At 37.4% G+C, this 19,691-nt stretch overlaps 1 protein-coding gene across 4 annotated transcripts in view; it reads right to left on the bottom strand.

Moving 5' to 3' along the window:
- STPG2 (sperm tail PG-rich repeat containing 2) overlaps positions 1–19,691 on the bottom strand; it is a 636,117-nt gene that overhangs the window by 461,259 nt on the left and 155,167 nt on the right. For all 4 annotated transcript variants that reach the window (XM_059887727.1, XM_059887728.1, XM_024993522.2 and 1 more), the window contains one exon: positions 19,302–19,394. In XM_059887727.1, the coding sequence (XP_059743710.1) occupies positions 19,302–19,394 (93 nt within the window). The remainder of the gene's footprint in view (positions 1–19,301; positions 19,395–19,691) is intronic.

Here is a 19,691-nt window from a genome sequence, read left to right as displayed (position 1 = left end):
TCCAAAATAAATCTGATGCTCCTAATTAGCTCTCTCTCATGATATTAAGAGAGACAGCAGATGAAAGAGTGTGCATTGTTAAGAAAATTTTAATGAATTAAGGAAAATACTACAGATATCACAAAGTGAAGATGGATCATTCCTTTCACATAAACAAAAATATTGATATACGCTGATCCATAAAGAAAACATTTAAATTGTTAACAGATTGAAACAACTGAGTATCTAACTCTGTTTCCATAATGGAAGTAAGCTTGAAATCAATAACAAATGGTTAAGGAAAAGAGTTCACTTCAAGGAAATTAAACAATAGTCTTAAATAGGTCTAAGCAGAAAAAAGGTGAATTAAAGAATGTTTGAAACTAAGTAACAGAAAATGTGTGGAATACAGCTAAAGCAGTGTATTAAGGAAATTTATTGCCTTAAAAATACATATAGTCAAAAAGAAGCTTAAAATCATTGATTTAGCTTCCATTTCAAGAAACCAGGAAAAGAACAACAAATCAAACTCAAGGGACAAACAAAGAAATTATAAAATAATCAATGCAACAGAAAATAAACACATAATGGAGAAAATCGACAGAGCCAAAAGGTTTTCCTTAAAAAACAGTTTATAAATATCGCTAAAACGCCTAGTAAGGCTGATTACAGAAAGCAAGGAGGAAGGAAGGAAAACATAAAGTACCAAAGTCAGGGGGTAAGGAAAGGGCATCATCACTGCAGATCTTATAAACAGAAAAAGGAAATATGGCAATCACTTTTTCAAGAAAATAAACTTGATAATTTGAAAGAAATGGATATATTTCTCTAAAAGTTGAATTAACAAAACTAGAAAAAATATATAAAATGTAAATGGCCCAATATCTACTAAGGTGGTTTTATTATTATTTATCATTACTGAAAAAGAGTTTGTTATACTCACATGCCTCAGGAGGAGGAGCATGTTCCACCATGGAGGTCACACAGGGAAAGAAGAAATGAAGGGAAAACACGGGCGAGAGCCTTCCCTGAGGTTTCCACAGGACAGAACAGGTAAGGCAGAGTATGCAAGCTTAGGATTGGCTAGTTTGAAAAATTTCAGCAGACTCTGGGGTATAGGGTACTGTCTTTAGTTCTCTGGTACCAGGCCCTAGGGTGATTAGAGCAGAAGTAGCTACAAGTGTGTGAGGCCCAGAGGAGATTAGCTCATGAGCCCTGGATTGGCTAGTTTGCATAGAAACAGCATGCTTGCCAGTTACTTGTTTTCTCTATTATCTGCCTAAAGCTAGAGAAGCTGTCTATTCAGGGTCAACAAGGCCCCAGTGCCAAAGCATCAGAAACAATGATAAGGGATATGAATCTTTTCTTAAAAACCTTTCCCCAAATACCAGGTCCAGAAAGTTTTAACGGTGAATTCTTACAAACATTTAAGAAAGAGCAACTCAATCATGCAAAAAAATTAGCAAACTTATTGACAGAATTGGAGGAATACGAACATTTACTCTCTTTTAAGAACCCAGCATAATCTGACTCCAAAACCTTTCAAAAAAAAAAGCTCCTTAGAAGAAAGGACCTCATTTGTCCACCTGCCAATAATTCTTTTGCCAACACTGGCCTCCTTGGACTTACAGAATGGGCTTATTTACTGTTAGGATATTTTAGACAACATTATTTCTGATCAAGGAATTCATTTCAGCAAAACAAATGTGGGCTTTTGCTCACAGAATTCACTAGGTCTAACAAACTCTCCACTTAGAAGCAGCTAACAAAGAGGACCAGCTGAAAACAATAATGATGCCAATTGAGAGACAAGACCTTGAGAGGACCTCTTTAAGCATACATGATACAGAATATACAATGTGTATCAAATATCTCTTCTTATTGTTTCACCTGGTAACTCACAAAATTTTTGCCACTTGTCTCCATAATTTTGAACTCTACTCATTTAATATCCTGATTCCTGAGGGAGGCATGCTTCCACCTAGAGACAAGACTCTGGTTCTACAGAATTGAAATTTAAAATCATCAACTAGCACTTGGGGCCCTTGAAACAAAGTAGAGGTCACTCTACTGACTGGGGTGATTTGTCACAATAAACAAGAAGAATCTGAGTTGCTGCAACACAGGGAAGGCAGGAAGAACTCTGTTAGCGTATTCTCTGGGATTCCTCTTAATACTTCTATCTCCAATATTAAGAATTGATGGAAAATTACATCAAACAAAAAAAAAAAAAAAAAAGGAAGGCTCACTGAAGATTCAAAAGGGAAGGCCTGGCCATTCACCAGACAATGAACCCTGAACAGCTGAGAGCCAAAGAAACATGGAGAGAGTGATAGAAGAAAGAAGTCATAAATATCATCTACAGCCTCAGAACAGATAAGAATGAGGATTGTGTTCAACAAACAAACGACTTAAGTTAAGAGTGCTTTGTCATAAATAACTGTAGAAGGGATTGGTTTCTTTCGCAGCTGATACACTTCAGCTATATGTTAACATTAACATTTCAAAGGGATTGATTTATGCTAGTGTGGGTGATAGCTGAACAACACACACCTGTCCTCATCCTGCTCTCTTTTGTTGTCTCTAGTTCCCTAAAGTGTATCAGCAAAAGTTTATGGTACGGGAAACAAATATTCCATTTTCTGAATTACTATTTTTATTTTAGCATCCAAAGAACAGTTCTATAGTGCACAACCTATCAGTGAGCACTTCTTAATGATCTGGAAAGAAAATATGTTTCATAGATGGGTTAAGGACATTTTTCATGGTTGGGTCAGGTGAATCAAAATTTCCAAATACAATGTCAAGACATTTTAAAATTTAACAATATGTTTTTGCTACAGGCTTCAAATACCTAAGCAATACCTAACAACACCTCTTTTCACTGACTGTAAATAGTTGGTTTGTTTTTTTTTTTTTTTTGGTCCATTAAAGTATTTGTTTCAAAAAAAGAATAAAGATTGTGGCAGCTATTCATATAAATTTCCTTTTGTGTGTGCATATATGTGCACATTAACTAGTTTAATTTTCCTTCTTTGCCTTCTCCTTATTTTCTAAAAATTTAATTGAAATTAACAATACATGATTTACTATGTAATAGTGAACAACTATGAACAAATAGTGAACAAATGAGAAACGCTGGACTGGAAGAAACACAAGCTGGAATCAAGATTGCTGGGAGAAATATCAATAACCTCAGATATGCAGATGACACCACCCTTATGGCAGACAGTGAAGAGGAACTAAAAAGCCTCTTGATGAAAGTGAAAGTGGAGAGTGAAAATGTTGGCTTAAAGCTCAACATTCAGAAAACGATGATCATGGCATCCAGTCCCATCACTTCTTGGGAAATAGATGGGGAAACAGTGGAAACAGTGTCAGACTTTAGCCCAAAATCACTGCAGATGGTGACTGCAGCCATGAAATTAAAAGATGCTTACTCCTTGGAAGGAAAGTTATGACCAACCTAGATAGCATATTCAAAAGCAGAGACATTACTTTGCCAACAAAGGTCCGTCTAGTCAAGGCTATGGTTTTTTTGTGGTCATGTATGGATGTGAGAGTTGGACTGTGAAGAAGGCTGAACGCCGAAGAATTGATGCTTTTGAACTGTGGTGTTGGAGAAGACTCTTGAGAGTCCCTTGGACTGCAAAGAGATCCAACCAGTCCATTCTGAAGGAGATCAGCCCTGGGACTTCTTTGGAAGGAATGATGCTAAAGCTGAAACGCCAGTACTTTGGCCACCTCATGCGAAGAGTTGACTCATTGGAAAAGACTATGATGCTGGGAGGGATTGGGGGCAGGAGGAGAAGGGGACGACAGAGGATGAGATGGCTGGATGGCATCACTGACTTGATGGACGTGAGTCTGAGTGAACTCCGGGAGTTGGTGGTGGACAGGGAGGACTGGCGTGCTACGATTCATGGGGTTGCAAAGGGTTGGACACGACTGAGCAACTGATCTGATCTGAGTGAACAACTGTAACTTAACAATTTATTAAAGTGTTTAGATAATAAAAATTTTTATGGTCTCTGACTAAATTTGCCAGAGATGAAGACAGTCAGTGTTGGAAATTTGTGCCTTCTCATTCTGTGCAAGGAGAAAACGTATTATACAAAACATAGTTGTACTTTTTTGGGCAGAAACAAAGTTGTTTGGAACAGTATATGTAACTCCACATGAGTGGAAAGATCAATTAAGATGCTAAGCCATCAAAGTGATGAACTGTACCAGATTTTAATCTGTTGTCCCAACTCCAAACCTAGAAATCTGCACTCTATTTGTGCTTTGTCAGATGGGGTTCCTTGTTAGGCTTGGCCAACAGGAGGTGCTACAGGGTCTTTACAAGGCTGGCAGAAGAAGGAATGTCATTCCAGAAGCAGCAGTTCCTTCCCATCAGTTTAGTCACTCAGTCGTGTCTGACTCTGTGACCCCATGGACTGCAACATGACAGGTTCCTACGCCCATCACCAACTCCCAGAGCTTGCTCAAACTCCCATAGTAGCAAATGAATCTAGCTGCAAGTTTTCCAACATGCTTCTGCTTTAGCTTTTTCTTGTGTTACTCTGCACCCTTTCCTTTTTTTTTAATATTGTATTTTATTTTATTTTCTAACTTTACAATATTGTATTGGTTTTGCCATATATCAACATGCATCCACCACAGGTATACACGTGTTCCCCATCCTGAACCCTCCTCCCTCCCCGTAAAATCCCTCTGGGTCATCCCATTGCGCCAGCCCCAAGCATCCTATATCCTGCATCGAACCTCGACTAGTGACTCATTTCTTATATGATATTATACATGTTTCAATGCCATTCTCCCATATCATCCCACCCTCTCCCTCTCCCACAGAGTCCAAAAGACTGTTCTATACATCAGTGTCTCTTTTGCTGTCTCGTATACAGGGTTATCGGAGAAGGCGATGGCACACCACTCCAGTACTCTTGCCTGGAAAATCCCACAGATGGAGGAGCCTGGTAGGCTGCAGTCCACGGGGTCACTAAGAGTCGGACACGACTGAGCGACTTCCCTTTCATTTTTCACTTTCATGCCTTGGAGAAGGAAATGGTAACCCACTCCAGTGTTCTTGCCTGGAAAATCCCAGGGACGGGGGAGCCCGGTGGGCTTCTGTCTATGGGGTCACATAGAGTCAGACACAACTGAAGCGACTTAGCAGCAGAAGCATACAGGGTTATTGTTACCATCTTTCTAAATTCCATATACATGCATTAGTGATTATATTCTTTGAGCCAAAGATGGAGAAGCTCTATACAGTCAGCAAAAACAAGACCAGGAGCTGACTGTGGCTCAGACCATGAATTCCTTATAGCCAAATTCAGACTTAAATTGAAGAAAGTAGGGAAAACCACTAGACCATTCAGGTATGACCTAAATCAAATCCCTTATGATTATACAGTAGAAGTGAGAAATAGATTTAAGGGCCTAGATCTGATAGATAGAGTGCCTGATGAACTATGGAATGAGGTTTGTGACATTGTACAGGAGACAGGGATCAAGACCATCCCCATGGAAAAGAAATGCAAAAAGGCAAAATGGCTGTCTGGGGAGGCCTTAAAAATAGCTGTGAAAAGAAGAGAAGTGAAAAGCAAAGGAGAAAAGGAAAGATATAAACATCTGAATGCAGAGTTCCAAAGAATAGCAAGAAGAGATAAGAAAGCCTTCTTCAGCGATTAATGCAAAGAAATAGAGGAAAACAACAGAATGGCAAAGACTAGGGATCTCTTCAAGAAAATCAGAGATATCAGAGGAACATTTCATGCAAAGATGGGCTTGATAAAGGACAGAAATGGTATGGACCAAACAGAAGCAGAAGAAATTAAGAAGAGATGGCAAGAATACACAGAAGAACTGTACAAAAAAGATCTTCACGACCCAGATAATCACGATGGTGTGATCACTGACCTAGAGCCAGACATCCTGGAATGTGAAGTCAAGTGGGCCTTAGAAAGCATCACTACGAACAAAGCTAGTGGAGGTGATGGAATTCCAGTTGAGCTATTCCAAATCCTGAAAGATGATGCTGTGAAAGTGGTGCACTCAATATGCCAGCAAATTTGGAAAACTCAGAGTGGCCACAGGACTGGAAAAGGTCAGTTTTCATTCCACTCCCAAAGAAAGGCCATGCCAAAGAATGCTCAAACTACCGCACAATTGCACTCATCTCACACGCTAGTAAAGAAATGCTCAAAATTCTCCAAGTCAGGCTTCAGCAATATGTGAACCGTGAACTTCCTGATGTTCAAGCTGGTTTTAGAAAAGGCAGAGGAACCAGAGATCAAATTGCCAACATCTGCTGGATCATCGAAAAAGCAAGAAAGTTCCAGAAAAACATCTATTTCTGCTTTATTGACTATGCCAAAGCCTTTGACTGCGTGGATCACAATAAACTGTGGAAAATTCTTCAAGAGATGGGAATACCAGACCACCTGACCTGCCTCTTGAGAAATCTGTATGCTGGTCAGGAAGCAACAGTTAGAACTGGACATGGAGCAACAAGCTGGTTCCACATTGGGAAAGGAGTATGTCAAGCCCGTATATTGTCACCCTGCTTATTTAACTTATACGCAGAGTACATCATGAGAAACGCTGGACTGGAAGAAGCGCAAGCTGGAATCAAGATTGCCGGGAGAAATATCAATAACCTCAGATATGCAGATGACACCACCCTTATGGCAGAAAGTGAAGAGGAACTAAAAAGCCTCTTGATGAAAGTGAAAGTGGAGAGTGAAAAAGTTGGCTTAAAGCTCAACATTCAGAAAACAAAGATCATGGCATCCAGTCCCATCACTTCATGGGAAATAGATGGGGAAACAGTGAAAACAGTGTCAGACTTTTTTTGGGGGGGCTCCCAAATCACTGTAGATGGTGACTGCAGCCATGAAATTAAAAGACACTTACCTCTTGGGAAGAAAGTTAGGACCAACCTAGATAGCATATTCAAAAGCAGAGACATTACTTTGCCAATAAAGGTTCGTCTAGTCAAGGCTATGGTTTTTTTGTGGTCATGTATGGATGTGAGAGTTGGACTGTGAAGAAGGCTGAGTGCCGAAGAATTGATGCTTTTGAACTGTGGTGTTGGAGAAGACTCTTGAGAGTCCCTTGGACTGCAAGGAGATCCAACCAGTCCATTCTGAAGGAGATCAGCCCTAGGATTTCTTTGGAAGGAATGATGCTAAAGCTGAAATCCAGTACTTTGGCCACGTCATGTGAAGAATTGACTCATTGGAAAAGACTCTGATGCTCGGTGGGTTTGGGGGCAAGAGGAGAAGGGGATGACAGAGGATGAGATGGCTGGATGGCATCACTGACTCGATGGACGTGAGTCTCAGTGAACTCCGGGAGTTGGTGACGGACAGGGAGGCCTGGAGTGCTACAATTCATGGGGTCGCAAAGAGTCGGACACGACTGAGCGACTGATCTGATCTGATCTGATCTGATACTCTATTGGTGTTTTTCTTTCTGGCTTATTTCACTCTGTACAATAGGCTCCAGTTTCATCCACCTCATTAGAACTGATTCAAATGTATTCTTTTTAATGGCTGAGTAATACTCCATTATGTATATGTACCACTGCTTTCTTATCCATTCATCTGCTGATGGACATCTAGGTTGCTTCCATGTCCTGGCTATTATAAACAGTGCTGCAATGAACAATGGGGTACATGTGTCTCTTTCAATTCTGGTTTCCTCAGTGTGTATGCCTAGCAGTGGGATTGCTGGGTCATAAGGCAGTTCTATTTCCAGTTTTTTAAGGAATCTCCACACTGTTCTCCATAGTGGATGTACTAGTTTGCATTCCCACCAACAGTGTAAGAGGGTTCCCTTTTCTCCACACCGTTCTCCATAGTGGATGTACTAGTTTGCATTCCCACCAACAGTGTAAGAGGGTTCCCTTTTCTCCACACCGTCTCCAGCATTTATTGCTAGTAGACTTTTGGATTGCAGCCATTCTGACTGGCGTGAAAAGGTACCTCATTGTGGTTTTGACTTGCATTTCTCTGATAATGAGTGATGTTGAGCATCTTTTCATATGTTTGTAAGCCATCTGTATGTCTTCTTTGGAGAAATGTCTGTTTAGTTCTTTGGCCCATTTGATTGGGTCATTTATTTTTCTGGAATTGAGCTGTAGGAGTTGCTTATATATTGTTGAGATTAGTTGTTTGTCTTTTGCTTCATTTGCTATTATTTTCTCCCATTCTGAAGGCTGTTGTTTCACCTTGCTTATAGTTTCCTTTGTTGTGCAGAAGCTTTTAAGTTTAATTAGGTTCCATTTGTTTATTTTTGCTTTTATTTCCAATATTCTGGGAGGTGGGTCATAGAGAATCCTGCTGTGATGTATGTCGGAGAGTGTTTTGCCTATGTTCTCCTCTCAGAGTTTTATAGTTTCTGGTCTTACGTTTAGGATCTTTAATCCATTTTGAGTTTATTTTTGTGTATGGTGTTAGAAAGTGTTCTAGTTTCATTCTTTTACAAGTGGTTGACCAGTTTTCCCAGCACCACTTGTTGAAGAGATTGTCTTTAATCCATTGTATATTCTTGCCTCCTTTGTCAAAGATAAGGTGTCCACAGGTGCATGGGTTTATCTCTGGGCTTTCTATTTTGTTCCACTGATCTATATTTCTGTCTTTGTGCCAGTACCATACTGTCTTGATGACTGGGGCTTTGTAGTAGAGCCTGAAGTCAGGCAGGTTGATTCCTCCAGTTCCATTCTTCTTTCTCAAGATTGCTTTGGCCATTCGACGTTTTTTGTATTTCCATACAAATTGTAAAATTATTTGTTCTAGCTCTGTGAAGAATACCATTGGTAGCTTGATAGGGATTGCATTGAATCTATAAATTGCTTTGGGTAGTATACTCATTTTCACTATCTTGATTCTTCCAATCCATGAACATCGTATATTTCTCCATCTATTAGTGTCCTCTTTGATTTCTTTCACCAGTGTTTTATAGTTTTCTATATATAGGTCTTTAGTTTCTTTAGGTAGATATATTCCTAAGTATTTTATTCTTTTTGTTTCGATGGTGAATGGAATTGTTTCCTTAATTTCTCTTTCTATTTTCTCATTATTAGTGTATAGGTATGCAAGGGATTTTTGAGTGTTGATTTTACATCCTGCAACTTTACTGTATTCATTGATTAATTCTAGTAATTTTCTGGTGGAGTCCTTAGGGTTTTCTATGTAGAGGATCATATCATCTGCAAACAGTGAGAGTTTTACTTCTTCTTTTCCAAATTGGACTCCTTTTATTTCTTTTTCTGCTCTGATTGCTGTGGCCAAAACTATAACTTTACCATGTGAGTACTTCTTCCCATTATCTCTCTTCTTTATGTTCCTTTGTACATCTCTGTCCTTTTTCCTTTCCCCTCTTTTTCTATTTTTCCATTAATATAATTTAAACTTATATGACCTGTTAAGACTTTTCTATATTTGTTTCCTATATGCTTGTGGTGATGATACAAATACAATGGTATGTGTACCTATGTTGTAAATTTATGTGATGGAAAAATGCCTTTTCTCTTAGAGATTTATAAAAAATAGAATGGAATTATTGTTTACCCCTAGAAATCCAAATAGAAATACATATTTTTGTATATAATGATGATCACATACTCAAAAGTTTAATACTCTGAATTGGTCAAAAGATGACTATGCTAGCTAGCCACGTCAGTGAAATCAAATTTCTATAAATAAATCCAGCATTGCAGGCTATAGCTTTCTTCATCAATGAAGATAATATTGAAAAAAGATGAATTCTTAAACACTTAAATATACTAAAATGGTTTATAACTCATGAATATGTGCCTCCTAAAATAATTAGACATTGAAGTCAATTTCTAAATGTTGTGTTTCATTAGTTGTGAATTTACTATACAGAGATTTCAGTGGTATTAATGCCATCACTCTACCATATGTAGGATTGCATATATAGTCATGTTGGCATCAAGGACTTAAATGATGGGGTTAAGGTCTTTATCAGTCATTTCCATATCAGTTTTAACATACTTACCCTCAATTCTCATATAAGCTATAAAACAATGACTAGTTGATATAAAATGTAGGAATCAGATTGGAATGAATACCACAAACAGCTTAAGTCTCAGAGGTTACATCGGAGAAGGCAATAGCACCCCACTCCAGGACTCTTGCCTGGAAAATCCCATGAATGGAGGAGCCTGGAAGGCTGCAGTCCATGGGGTCACTGAGGGTGGACATGACTGAGAGACTTCACTTTCACTTTTCACTTTCATGCATTGGAGGAAATGGCAACCCACTCCAGTGTGATTGCCTGGAGAATCCCAGGGACGGCGGAGCTTGGTAGGCTGCCATCTATGGGGTCCCACAGTGTCGGACACGACTGAAGCGACTTAGCAGCAGCAGTAGCAGAGGTTATGTACAGTATGAGTCATTTTGATCACTTTAAATGAACATGTTATCTTTAAAGACAGATTTTATCCTCAAAACATAGAACATGCAAAATTTTTTATCAAAGAGAAAGAAAAAAATCATTTCTTCATAAAGTTATTATTTGCTTCTGACATTTATGTACGACAATTAAAATAACTAATATAAAACTGCAGAACTGCATTCTTCTCACAATCTGTGTAGGTACTGACAGGCAATGGCATGCAATCAAGGAGCAGGCTACTAGAATCTGATTTATTACACTGTATCTTGCTTAACAGTTTCCTTCACCATCCTTCTGTGCTTTGAGGAATATGGCATCCAGCAGCCCTTGTTCTTTCCTTTGCATAACAAGGCTATTTTCTGAACTAATGAGGTTAGACAATTATATGAAAAATTTATAGAGACTTTAAAATGTAATGGAAGAAGAGAAAGTATGTAAGTGCACTGTGCCTGACTTCCTCTTCAGTATGTCAGAAATCGTTTTCCTAAAAACCTTTACTTGCACTGATGGGCCTGCAGTAAGAAAATTCACTTTAAGGCGCTTTCCTCCAATAGTTCAGTAAATGATAAGATACCAACAAGCAAACTAGCATCCAATAAAATAAACATTAAAACCTACGTAAAAATCTAAGAACTTTCTATCCCTGTTTAGTGAGATACTGTAAGAAAAGAAAGATTGAAAGTAAAAGAAGACAGTTTTTAGTCAGAATAACTTTGATTCTTATGGATTTCAGCTGAAACTCATTTCTAACATATTTTTACCATCTCCATGATCACAAGGTCTGTGCCCCAGACCCAAGGGTTTTTGTTTTTTTTTTGGAGCTCCTGAGCCACTAGCATCAGCTGAGCTGCGCATCCGCTTCACAAACTTAAATCACCTTAAAAGGTCTCTAAGATTTCGAGTTTTGTTAATTCCAATCTATTCTCTTTGCTCCCCAAGGTCTAAGGGTGGTGGCATTGTTTGTCACTAGTTCCATGATACTTTAGTGTTCCCTCTTTGACTTTTTGGGTTCTCCATTATCCACAATTCCTTGTACTGCTGCTGCTGCTGCTGCTAAGTCACTTCAGTCATGTCTGACTCTGTGCGACCCCATAGACGGCAGCCCACCAGGCTCCCCCGTCCCTGGGATTCTCCAGGCAATCACACTGGAGTGGGTTGCCATTTCCTTCTCCAATGTCTGCAGCAGCTACCCACCCAATATAAGGAAAGGAGACACCCTCCTAGGCTCTCAGATATGAAGTCAAATTCATACTTCAATTTCTCATACTCCAGCTAGCCCCCTCCCACCGCTCCTAAGAGCGACCCCAGTGAAATGGCATCAGTGAAGCAGCATCTCCCCAGCAAACCTGAAGCCTGAAGTAAGCTGCTCTAGCAGACCCGCAAACTTGTCGGTGAGTAATGAAAGATTTTTATTATATGCTAAGATTTTGAGTTTTTTATCCATAAATAGCTAATTTATATAGAAGTTGGACCTCTTAGCCAACTCTAGCTCTAGAATATTTAAAGGAAATTGAAAATTAGAAAATATTTTTCATTATTTTTAAGGCTCTATCATAAAGCTGAAGAACCGATACTTTCGAGTCGCAATGCTGCAGATTATCAAGAGTCCCTTGGTCGGCAAAGAGATCAAAGCAGTCAATCCTAAAGAAAATCAACCCTGAATATTCATTAGAAGGACTGATGCCGAAGCTCCAATACTTTGGCCATATGATGCAAAGAGCCACGTCATTGGGAAAGACCCTGGGAAAGATGGAGGGCAGGAGGAGAAGGGAGTAAGAGAGGATGAGATGGTTGGATAGCATCACCGACTCAATGGACATGAATTTGAGCAAACTCTGGGAGATAGTGGAGGACAGAGGAGCCTGGCAGGCTGCAGTCCATGCAGTCACAAAGAGTCGGAGATGACTTAGCAATTGAACAGCAACAAATAAAGCCATGGCCCCCACAACTATTGTCTCTGAAATGAGCTTCAAGAAATGCTTCCAAAGTAAAAAGCTGAACATTTATTCTTTCTGCTGCTTTGCATTCCTGACACAGCAATACCATGCAAGATAGAGGGTGCCTCTGGTTGCAGAAGGTGAATGTCACAAGGAAATATAAAAAGCAAAAGATATTACCATATTTTAATATATTCTCATTATTACTATAAAAAGATGAAAAGAGAGTACAGGCTTTGAAACGGTATTTACTTAGCTTTGAGCCATAACCCTGCCATTCACAATTTTTATAGCTAACTTACTTATAGCTTACTATGGGTAACACAAGGAAATGGGTGTTGCTCGCAGTAAAACACTTAGTTCTTACTATGACTCCATCAGGTATGCCTACTTATTATCACTATTTAACATTTGAAAAAATAGATTTAGAGACTTGAAAAGCATATCCCTGATGCCAAAGCACTTGCTCTTAAACTTTATTCAGGGATGATATTCAAAATATTTTAAAAATCAAATGAACATAAATTTAATACAGGAATAAACAAAAATTGAAATTTACTTTTAAAATGTCCTTCATTCTCAACTGTATTATAAAACCATTTATCAACTGATAAAAGTGGTAGCGCAGCTGTTCAGCAAGCAATTCTAATGTATTTCATTTGTTCATTTTTATAAAATGGTATAATTTTGTGATTTTTTTATACTAGGTTGCCACTAACCAAATGATGCCCCTTTCTGAGACATGACTCAATCTAAGAAAGTACATCAAATTCTTCCAATGATTTTTCCCACTAAACAGATATTCCTTAGTTAATTTTTGGCCTCAGTAACTAGAGGAAAGTTACTAACTTCACTATTGTTTCATAATGCTGAATCCTCCATCAGTTTCTAATAAACATAACTTTTTTTTTTCTTTTGCATTAAAAAAAAAGTTCTATCCTTTATAATATGTCTGAGATCTTTACAGTCATATCTCTTTGGTCTTAAATCACAAAAATCATTTATTGTATTGTCATATTTATTCTAGTTAAGCCTAATTCTTCAAGTTAGAGGAAAGGAGCAGAAAAAGATCCCTAAAGGAGTGTATTCTATTGATAGACTGCCTCAGTTTGAAATTACCACTCTGCCACTTAAAAACTTTAAATTCAGTTTCCTCATTTTTAAAGATGGCCATAATTATAATATTCAAATGAGTACCATGCTTTATATTTGAAATGGTCTCTGGAATAGAACAAGCATATTATAAGCACTAGCTCTTATTTTCATTAATAAAATTTATTTCATTAATATCTGTAACAGGCAGGTATTTTGTATTAACAATTCACCTCATTAAATGAAGGTGAAATGTTCAGGATTTCAGGGCTTATTCCCCTAACACACATTCTATAGCAAAAAGTTTAACACTGGCCAACTTCCTTTAAATTCTTTGGTGTGTAAGAAACGTAGACTTATTTGCATTTTACTCTTAACCTGCCTAGGTTTCTTTCTTTCTCTGGAGGTCTCTGCTGCTAAGTCGCTTCAGTCATGTCCGACTCTGTGCAACCTCAGAGACGGCAGCTCACCAGACTCCCCCGTCCCTGGGATTCTCCAGACAAGAAAACTGGAGTGGCTTGCCATTTCCTTCTCCAATTCATAAAAGTGAAAAGTGAAAGTGAAGTCGCTCAGTCGTGTCCGACTCCTAGCGACCGCATGGACTGCAGCCCACCAGGCTCCTCCATCCATGGGATTTTCCAGGCAAGAGTACTGGAGTGGGGTGCCATTGCCTTCTCCATGGAGGTCTCTGAGACTGTACAAATAAAAACTCAAGGTCATCTAGCTTGGCAAACACCCTCGAGGTGAGAGTTGGCTTCAGTGCTCTACTTGCCACTCTGGGTCCTTCCTTAATTTAGCTTGTGTACTCCTCCTCTCTTTCTAATTCTTGGAAGCATTCACAAATATCTTTTGTTTTTATTTTATCTAGAATTTTGGTTGTTTGCAGAGAAATGAGTCAGTACAGACACCAGTATGTAATAATACCATTCCAAATGCATACTCATTATAAAATCAGGAGTATTATTTCTACTTTTATTTAAAAATATCTTCACATCATGAATAAAAATCAAATCAATACAAGAATCCAAAATGAATAATAAATTTATCCTCAACCTCTCCCTGGTTCCAGTCCGAGAAATAATTCACACAATAAATAATAAACACAATTAATAGTAATTGTGTTTTTTAGTTTGAGGTGTGATTTTTTTCTTTGGATTTTACCATTATAAATTGAATATAAGGAAGGGCTTAATACTGTTATTTGTCGATTTTTGATAACATGTTAGCTCTGCACTATGAAACAAAAGACCCAACATATCCTACCGTCTCCTACTTTACACTTCTTGATCTATTATTTTATTGATGATATTAAGGTTTCTAATATTTATATTGTTATACTATAATTAAGTCCTCTGCAATGTATACAGATTGATTTCAAATCAATCAATATAATTTCCTATCAAATCAAATAGTTCAGCCAAACACACAGAGAAGTAAATGAAATTCTGTGGTCACCAAACCCCTGACTTTGGAAGAATGTCCCAAGCATGAACTAAAAATGTCTTCTTTATTAATTTGTTTCCACTTTTCTCTACTTCATCCAGAAATTCTCAATTTATGTTCTGAATGTTTATGTCACCCTTCTCTTGTTCCCTTTTTTTTTTTTTTTTAATTCTGCTGGACCATCTTCACATATGGGGATGTGGAATTACTAAGCTTTCCAAGCTCTTGCATGTCAGAAAATTATTTTCTTGTTTCATTTAATTGAAACTTTGGGTAGAAACAGAATTCTGTCAATATGTCCAAAATTATCTCCTCTTAGAAATTTTAGAAAATATTATTCCATCACTCCCTGCTCTGAAAAGACTCTAATCCTGATGAGAAAGTGTTGGTAACAGTATGTTTCTCATCCCATTGTAGGTGACCCCATTAATTTCCTCTGGGGAAGCTTCAAGGGGATTTTATTTTTAGTCTTCTGAAAATGCAAGAAAATGTGAAAAAAATGAATGTCTTTGAAAATCTGTCTGTGGTATTTTGTTGAGCTCTTCTAATTGAAGACATGTCTTTATTCCCTTCAAGATAACTTACTGTTTTTTACATCAAATACTTCCAACTACCATCCTAGCATTCTGCTCCTGGAATGCCTAATAAACAGATGTTTGGCTTGTGTCTAGCTTCAATTTATCATATTTTCAATATCTTTGTCTTTTTATATTCAACTAATGCTTATATTGTAGTTTTTTTACAAAGTTATTTCATTGGGACCTTGTAAAAAAAAGGGGAGATACAGACATATATGTGTACATATATGTTCTTTCATATGATACCAGAAGTCTGGGTTTTTAAATACCTTTATGCAAAACAGCAGAGACATTACTTTGCCAACAAAGGTCCATCTAGTCAAGGCTATGGTTTTTCCTGTGGTCATGTATGGATGTGAGAGTTGGACTGTGAAGAAGGCTGAGCGCCGAAGAATTGGTGCTTTTGAACTGTGGTGTTGGAGAAGACTCTTGAGAGTCCCATGTACTGCAAGGAGATGCAACTAGCCCATTCTGAAGGAGATCAGCCCTGGGATTTCTTTGGAAGGAATGATGCTAAAGCTGAAACTCCAGTACTTTGGCCACCTCATGTGAAGAGTTGACTCATTGGAAAAGACTCTGATGCTTGGAGGGATTGGGCGCAGGAGGAGAAGGGACGACATAGGTTGAGATGGCTGGATGGCATCACTGACTCGATGGACGTGAGTCTGAGTGAACTCTGGGAGTTGGTGATGGACAGGGAGGCCTGGCGTGCTGCGATTCATGGAGTCGCAAAGAGTTGGACACGACTGAGCGACTGATCTGATCTGATCCGATGCAAAACTCTTATGTGATATATTGAAAATTAAACTATATGCATTCCTTCAAGACTGTGGCACATACATATATATAAAATATAAACATATAGGAGGTAAATGGTCTAATATTTTTATTTGATAAGAAAATTTTAAAATTAATCCAATTATTTTATCAATATGTTTGAGATCAATATTGATATATTGAAATCAATAATCTGAATTTTTCACTAGATACATATTATATACCCACATGTTTGAAAGGTATTCTCATTTGTAGAAAGGATTCAAAATCCAAAGAATTCTATGTGACTAAACTATGTTGCTTTTTGGATAAACTGAATCCCAACCATACTTTTAAATGCAAGTGTCTCTTGCCAAAAAATGAAAATACTATTTTAAAAATCTACAAACAATAAAGACTGAAAAGGGTCTAGAACAAAGGGAACCCTCCTACACTACTGGTAACAATGTAAATTCACCATGAAGAACAGCATGGAGGTTCCTCAAAAAACTAAAAATAGAGCTACCATATAATCTAGCAATTCCATGCCTGGGCATATATCCAAGGAAAAACATAATTCAAAAATATACATGCACCCCAATATTCACTGCAGCACTATTTACAATAGCCAGGACATGGAAGAAACCTACATGTCCATTAACAGAGGAACAGATAAAGAGGATGTGGTACAAATTTCTTTGGAAGGAATGATGCTAAAGCTGAAACTCCAGTACTTTGGCCACCTCATGTGAAGAGTTGACTCATTGGAAAAGACTCTGATGCTGGGAGGGATTGGGGGCAGGAGGAGAAGGGGACGACAGAGGATGAGATGGCTGGATGGCATCACTGACTCCATGGACGTGAGTCTGAGTGAACTCCGGGAGTTGGTGATGGACAGGGAGGCCTGGCGTGCTGCGATTCATGGGGTCGCAAAGAGTCGGACACGACTGAGTGACTGATCTGATCTGATCTGGTACGTATATATAAAATGTAATATTACTCAGCCAGTAAAAAACAAAATAGTGTCATTTGCAGCAACATGGATGGACATAGAGATTGTCATAGTGAGTGACGTAAGTCAAAGAGAGAAAGACAAATAGTATATGATATTGCTCATACGTGGATCTTTAAAAAAAGGCTAAAAATGAACTTATCTACAAATAAGAAATAGAGTTACAGATGTAGAAAATAAACTTGTGGTTACTGGGGATAAGGCGGGGAGGGATAAATTGGAAGATTGGGATTAACACATACACACTACTATATACAAAATAGATAACTAATAAGAACCTAGTGTATAGCACAAGGAACCCTACTCAATACTCTGTAATGGCCTATATGGGAAATGAATCTAAAAGTAGAATGGATGCATGTATAATTGAGTCACATTGCTGTACACCTGAAACTAACAACACTATAAATCAACTATATCTCAATACAAATTATTTTTAAAATAAAAAGGAGTTTTCAAACGCAGTGAGAGATAAAAGGTAAAAAAGGCAAGCATAAGTTAGGTAAAAACAACTGGCAGGCAACTCATCTTTCTCTAGAACAGATCTCTCGATCATCTTTTTTTTCATTACAAACATAAGGTGTAACATTTACATATACATTCCTACGCATTACCTTCAGAAATCTGCATTGGCTTTTCCTAGTAGCTATAATACTACAATAGAAATAACTCTGAATCCATTCTAAATATTCCAAAGCTTAAAAACTTTATAGAGGCTTCGTTGCTAAGTCATGTCTGACTCTTGCAACCCCATGGACTGTAACCTGCCAGGATCCTTTGTCCATGTGATTTCCCAGGCAAGAATACTGGGGTGGGTTACCATTTCCTTCTCCAGGGGATCTTACCAACCCAGGGATCAAACACTGGTTTCCTGCAGTGTTTTTTGTAGGCAGATTCTTTACCAACTGAGCTACCAGGGCAGCCCTAAAAAGCTTTATATTAGTAATAAATTACTCATGACATACTCAACAATGGATCCAAAGGTATGTATAACAATGACTCACGTGAGAATCACAGCACAACCCTCAAATTCCTCAAGATGAAGAAATAATTTGCTAAAACAATTATGAGAATCTCTTAAATGTCAAGACACTGCTAGATCTAATGCTAATTTTGACTCCATCTCTCAGATTCAGTCAACTAATGTTTTAGAAAAAAAATAAGTCTATTCATGAATGACTCTTACCAAATTAATTTTATTTCTATAAATTCCTAAACATTCACAGCTGTATTTAACTAGGCTTGCATTTGTACTTCATTTAAATGAGTTCTTCCCATACTTGTAAGTTACTTCATCATTCAAAAACACAGTAAATGAACTCTTGGCATTATATACCCAGTAGAATTTTAGTTCAGCAAGCCATGCTACTTCTCTGGTTTGACTGGCTATACTTTAAAACCTGGTTAATGGTCCTATTTTGCTCTTGTCACTAATAACATCCTGTGATAGTCTAATTTCTATAAAAATTTATTTTAACAATATCTTACATACAATTCTAACTTTTTAACTTTAAATTTCACTTTGATCTTTTAATAAATTTTATTTGAATGAGTTAGTTAAGTATATAGTTTTAAACTTCACATACTTTCCTTATTTAAATTTATTCAATATTAGCTATTTATAAAAAAAGGGGAATTCAGGTAGCAAGGTTCACATCAACACAGTTTAAAATACAGATTAACAGGGATAAAAAATGTTGCTCAAGAGTCTGAAATTTCAAGAGAGATTCAAACTGAAATGGGTAAATATTTGCACTTACGAGTAAATTGATTTGAGCTTAAAGTAAATTTTCCACTTCACATACAAGCTGAATTTTCCTATTTGTCCTAAGAATGGATTCTCTCTGACCCTAAAGGAAATATTGCACATAATATTTTCTCCTGGAGCAATGCTAGACTTCTGATTAACTTCAAGAATTTCATTGAACTTTACAAATACAGAAGTTTCACACTAGCTGAAGATGTTACAGCAGGCCACCAGGTACCACTCTCAGGTCCTAATATAATGTATGTTACATAGTCTCCTCACGATTCCTAAATTACAAATACATTTGGTTAGAAAAGTGTTCTTACCATATCTGACACTTTAGTAGTTCTTTCTGTTCTTGACAAGAAAGCAGCATATCGATTAGTCAAGTTGGGTAGTTCATCAGAAATTTCAGGGACCTGTGAATGCCAAAAATAAAAAACATGTTGAATGAAGAGATATATATCGCTTATTTTTCTCAATACAAGGGGCATGATAAATAACTCTGCAATAAGCTTATAGAACAAGATTCTGTAAAGCAATTATCCTTCAATTAAAAAATAAATTTAAATTTTAAAAATAATTTTTTAAAAATATGGCTATCATTAAAGAGAGACATTTATTTTTAAAATGTTTTAAATGGAATATAGTAAAAGAGTTTAACAATGAAACATTAAAATGGGAAAAGGGTTGATTATATGAACCTCTAGGAAAGT

The sequence above is a fragment of the Bos taurus genome, chromosome 6 (assembly GCF_002263795.3).
Source record: "Bos taurus isolate L1 Dominette 01449 registration number 42190680 breed Hereford chromosome 6, ARS-UCD2.0, whole genome shotgun sequence".
NCBI lineage: Eukaryota > Metazoa > Chordata > Mammalia > Artiodactyla > Bovidae > Bos > Bos taurus.
Note: the sequence above shows the minus strand (reverse complement) of the source record. Positions and strands in the feature narration are given on the sequence as shown.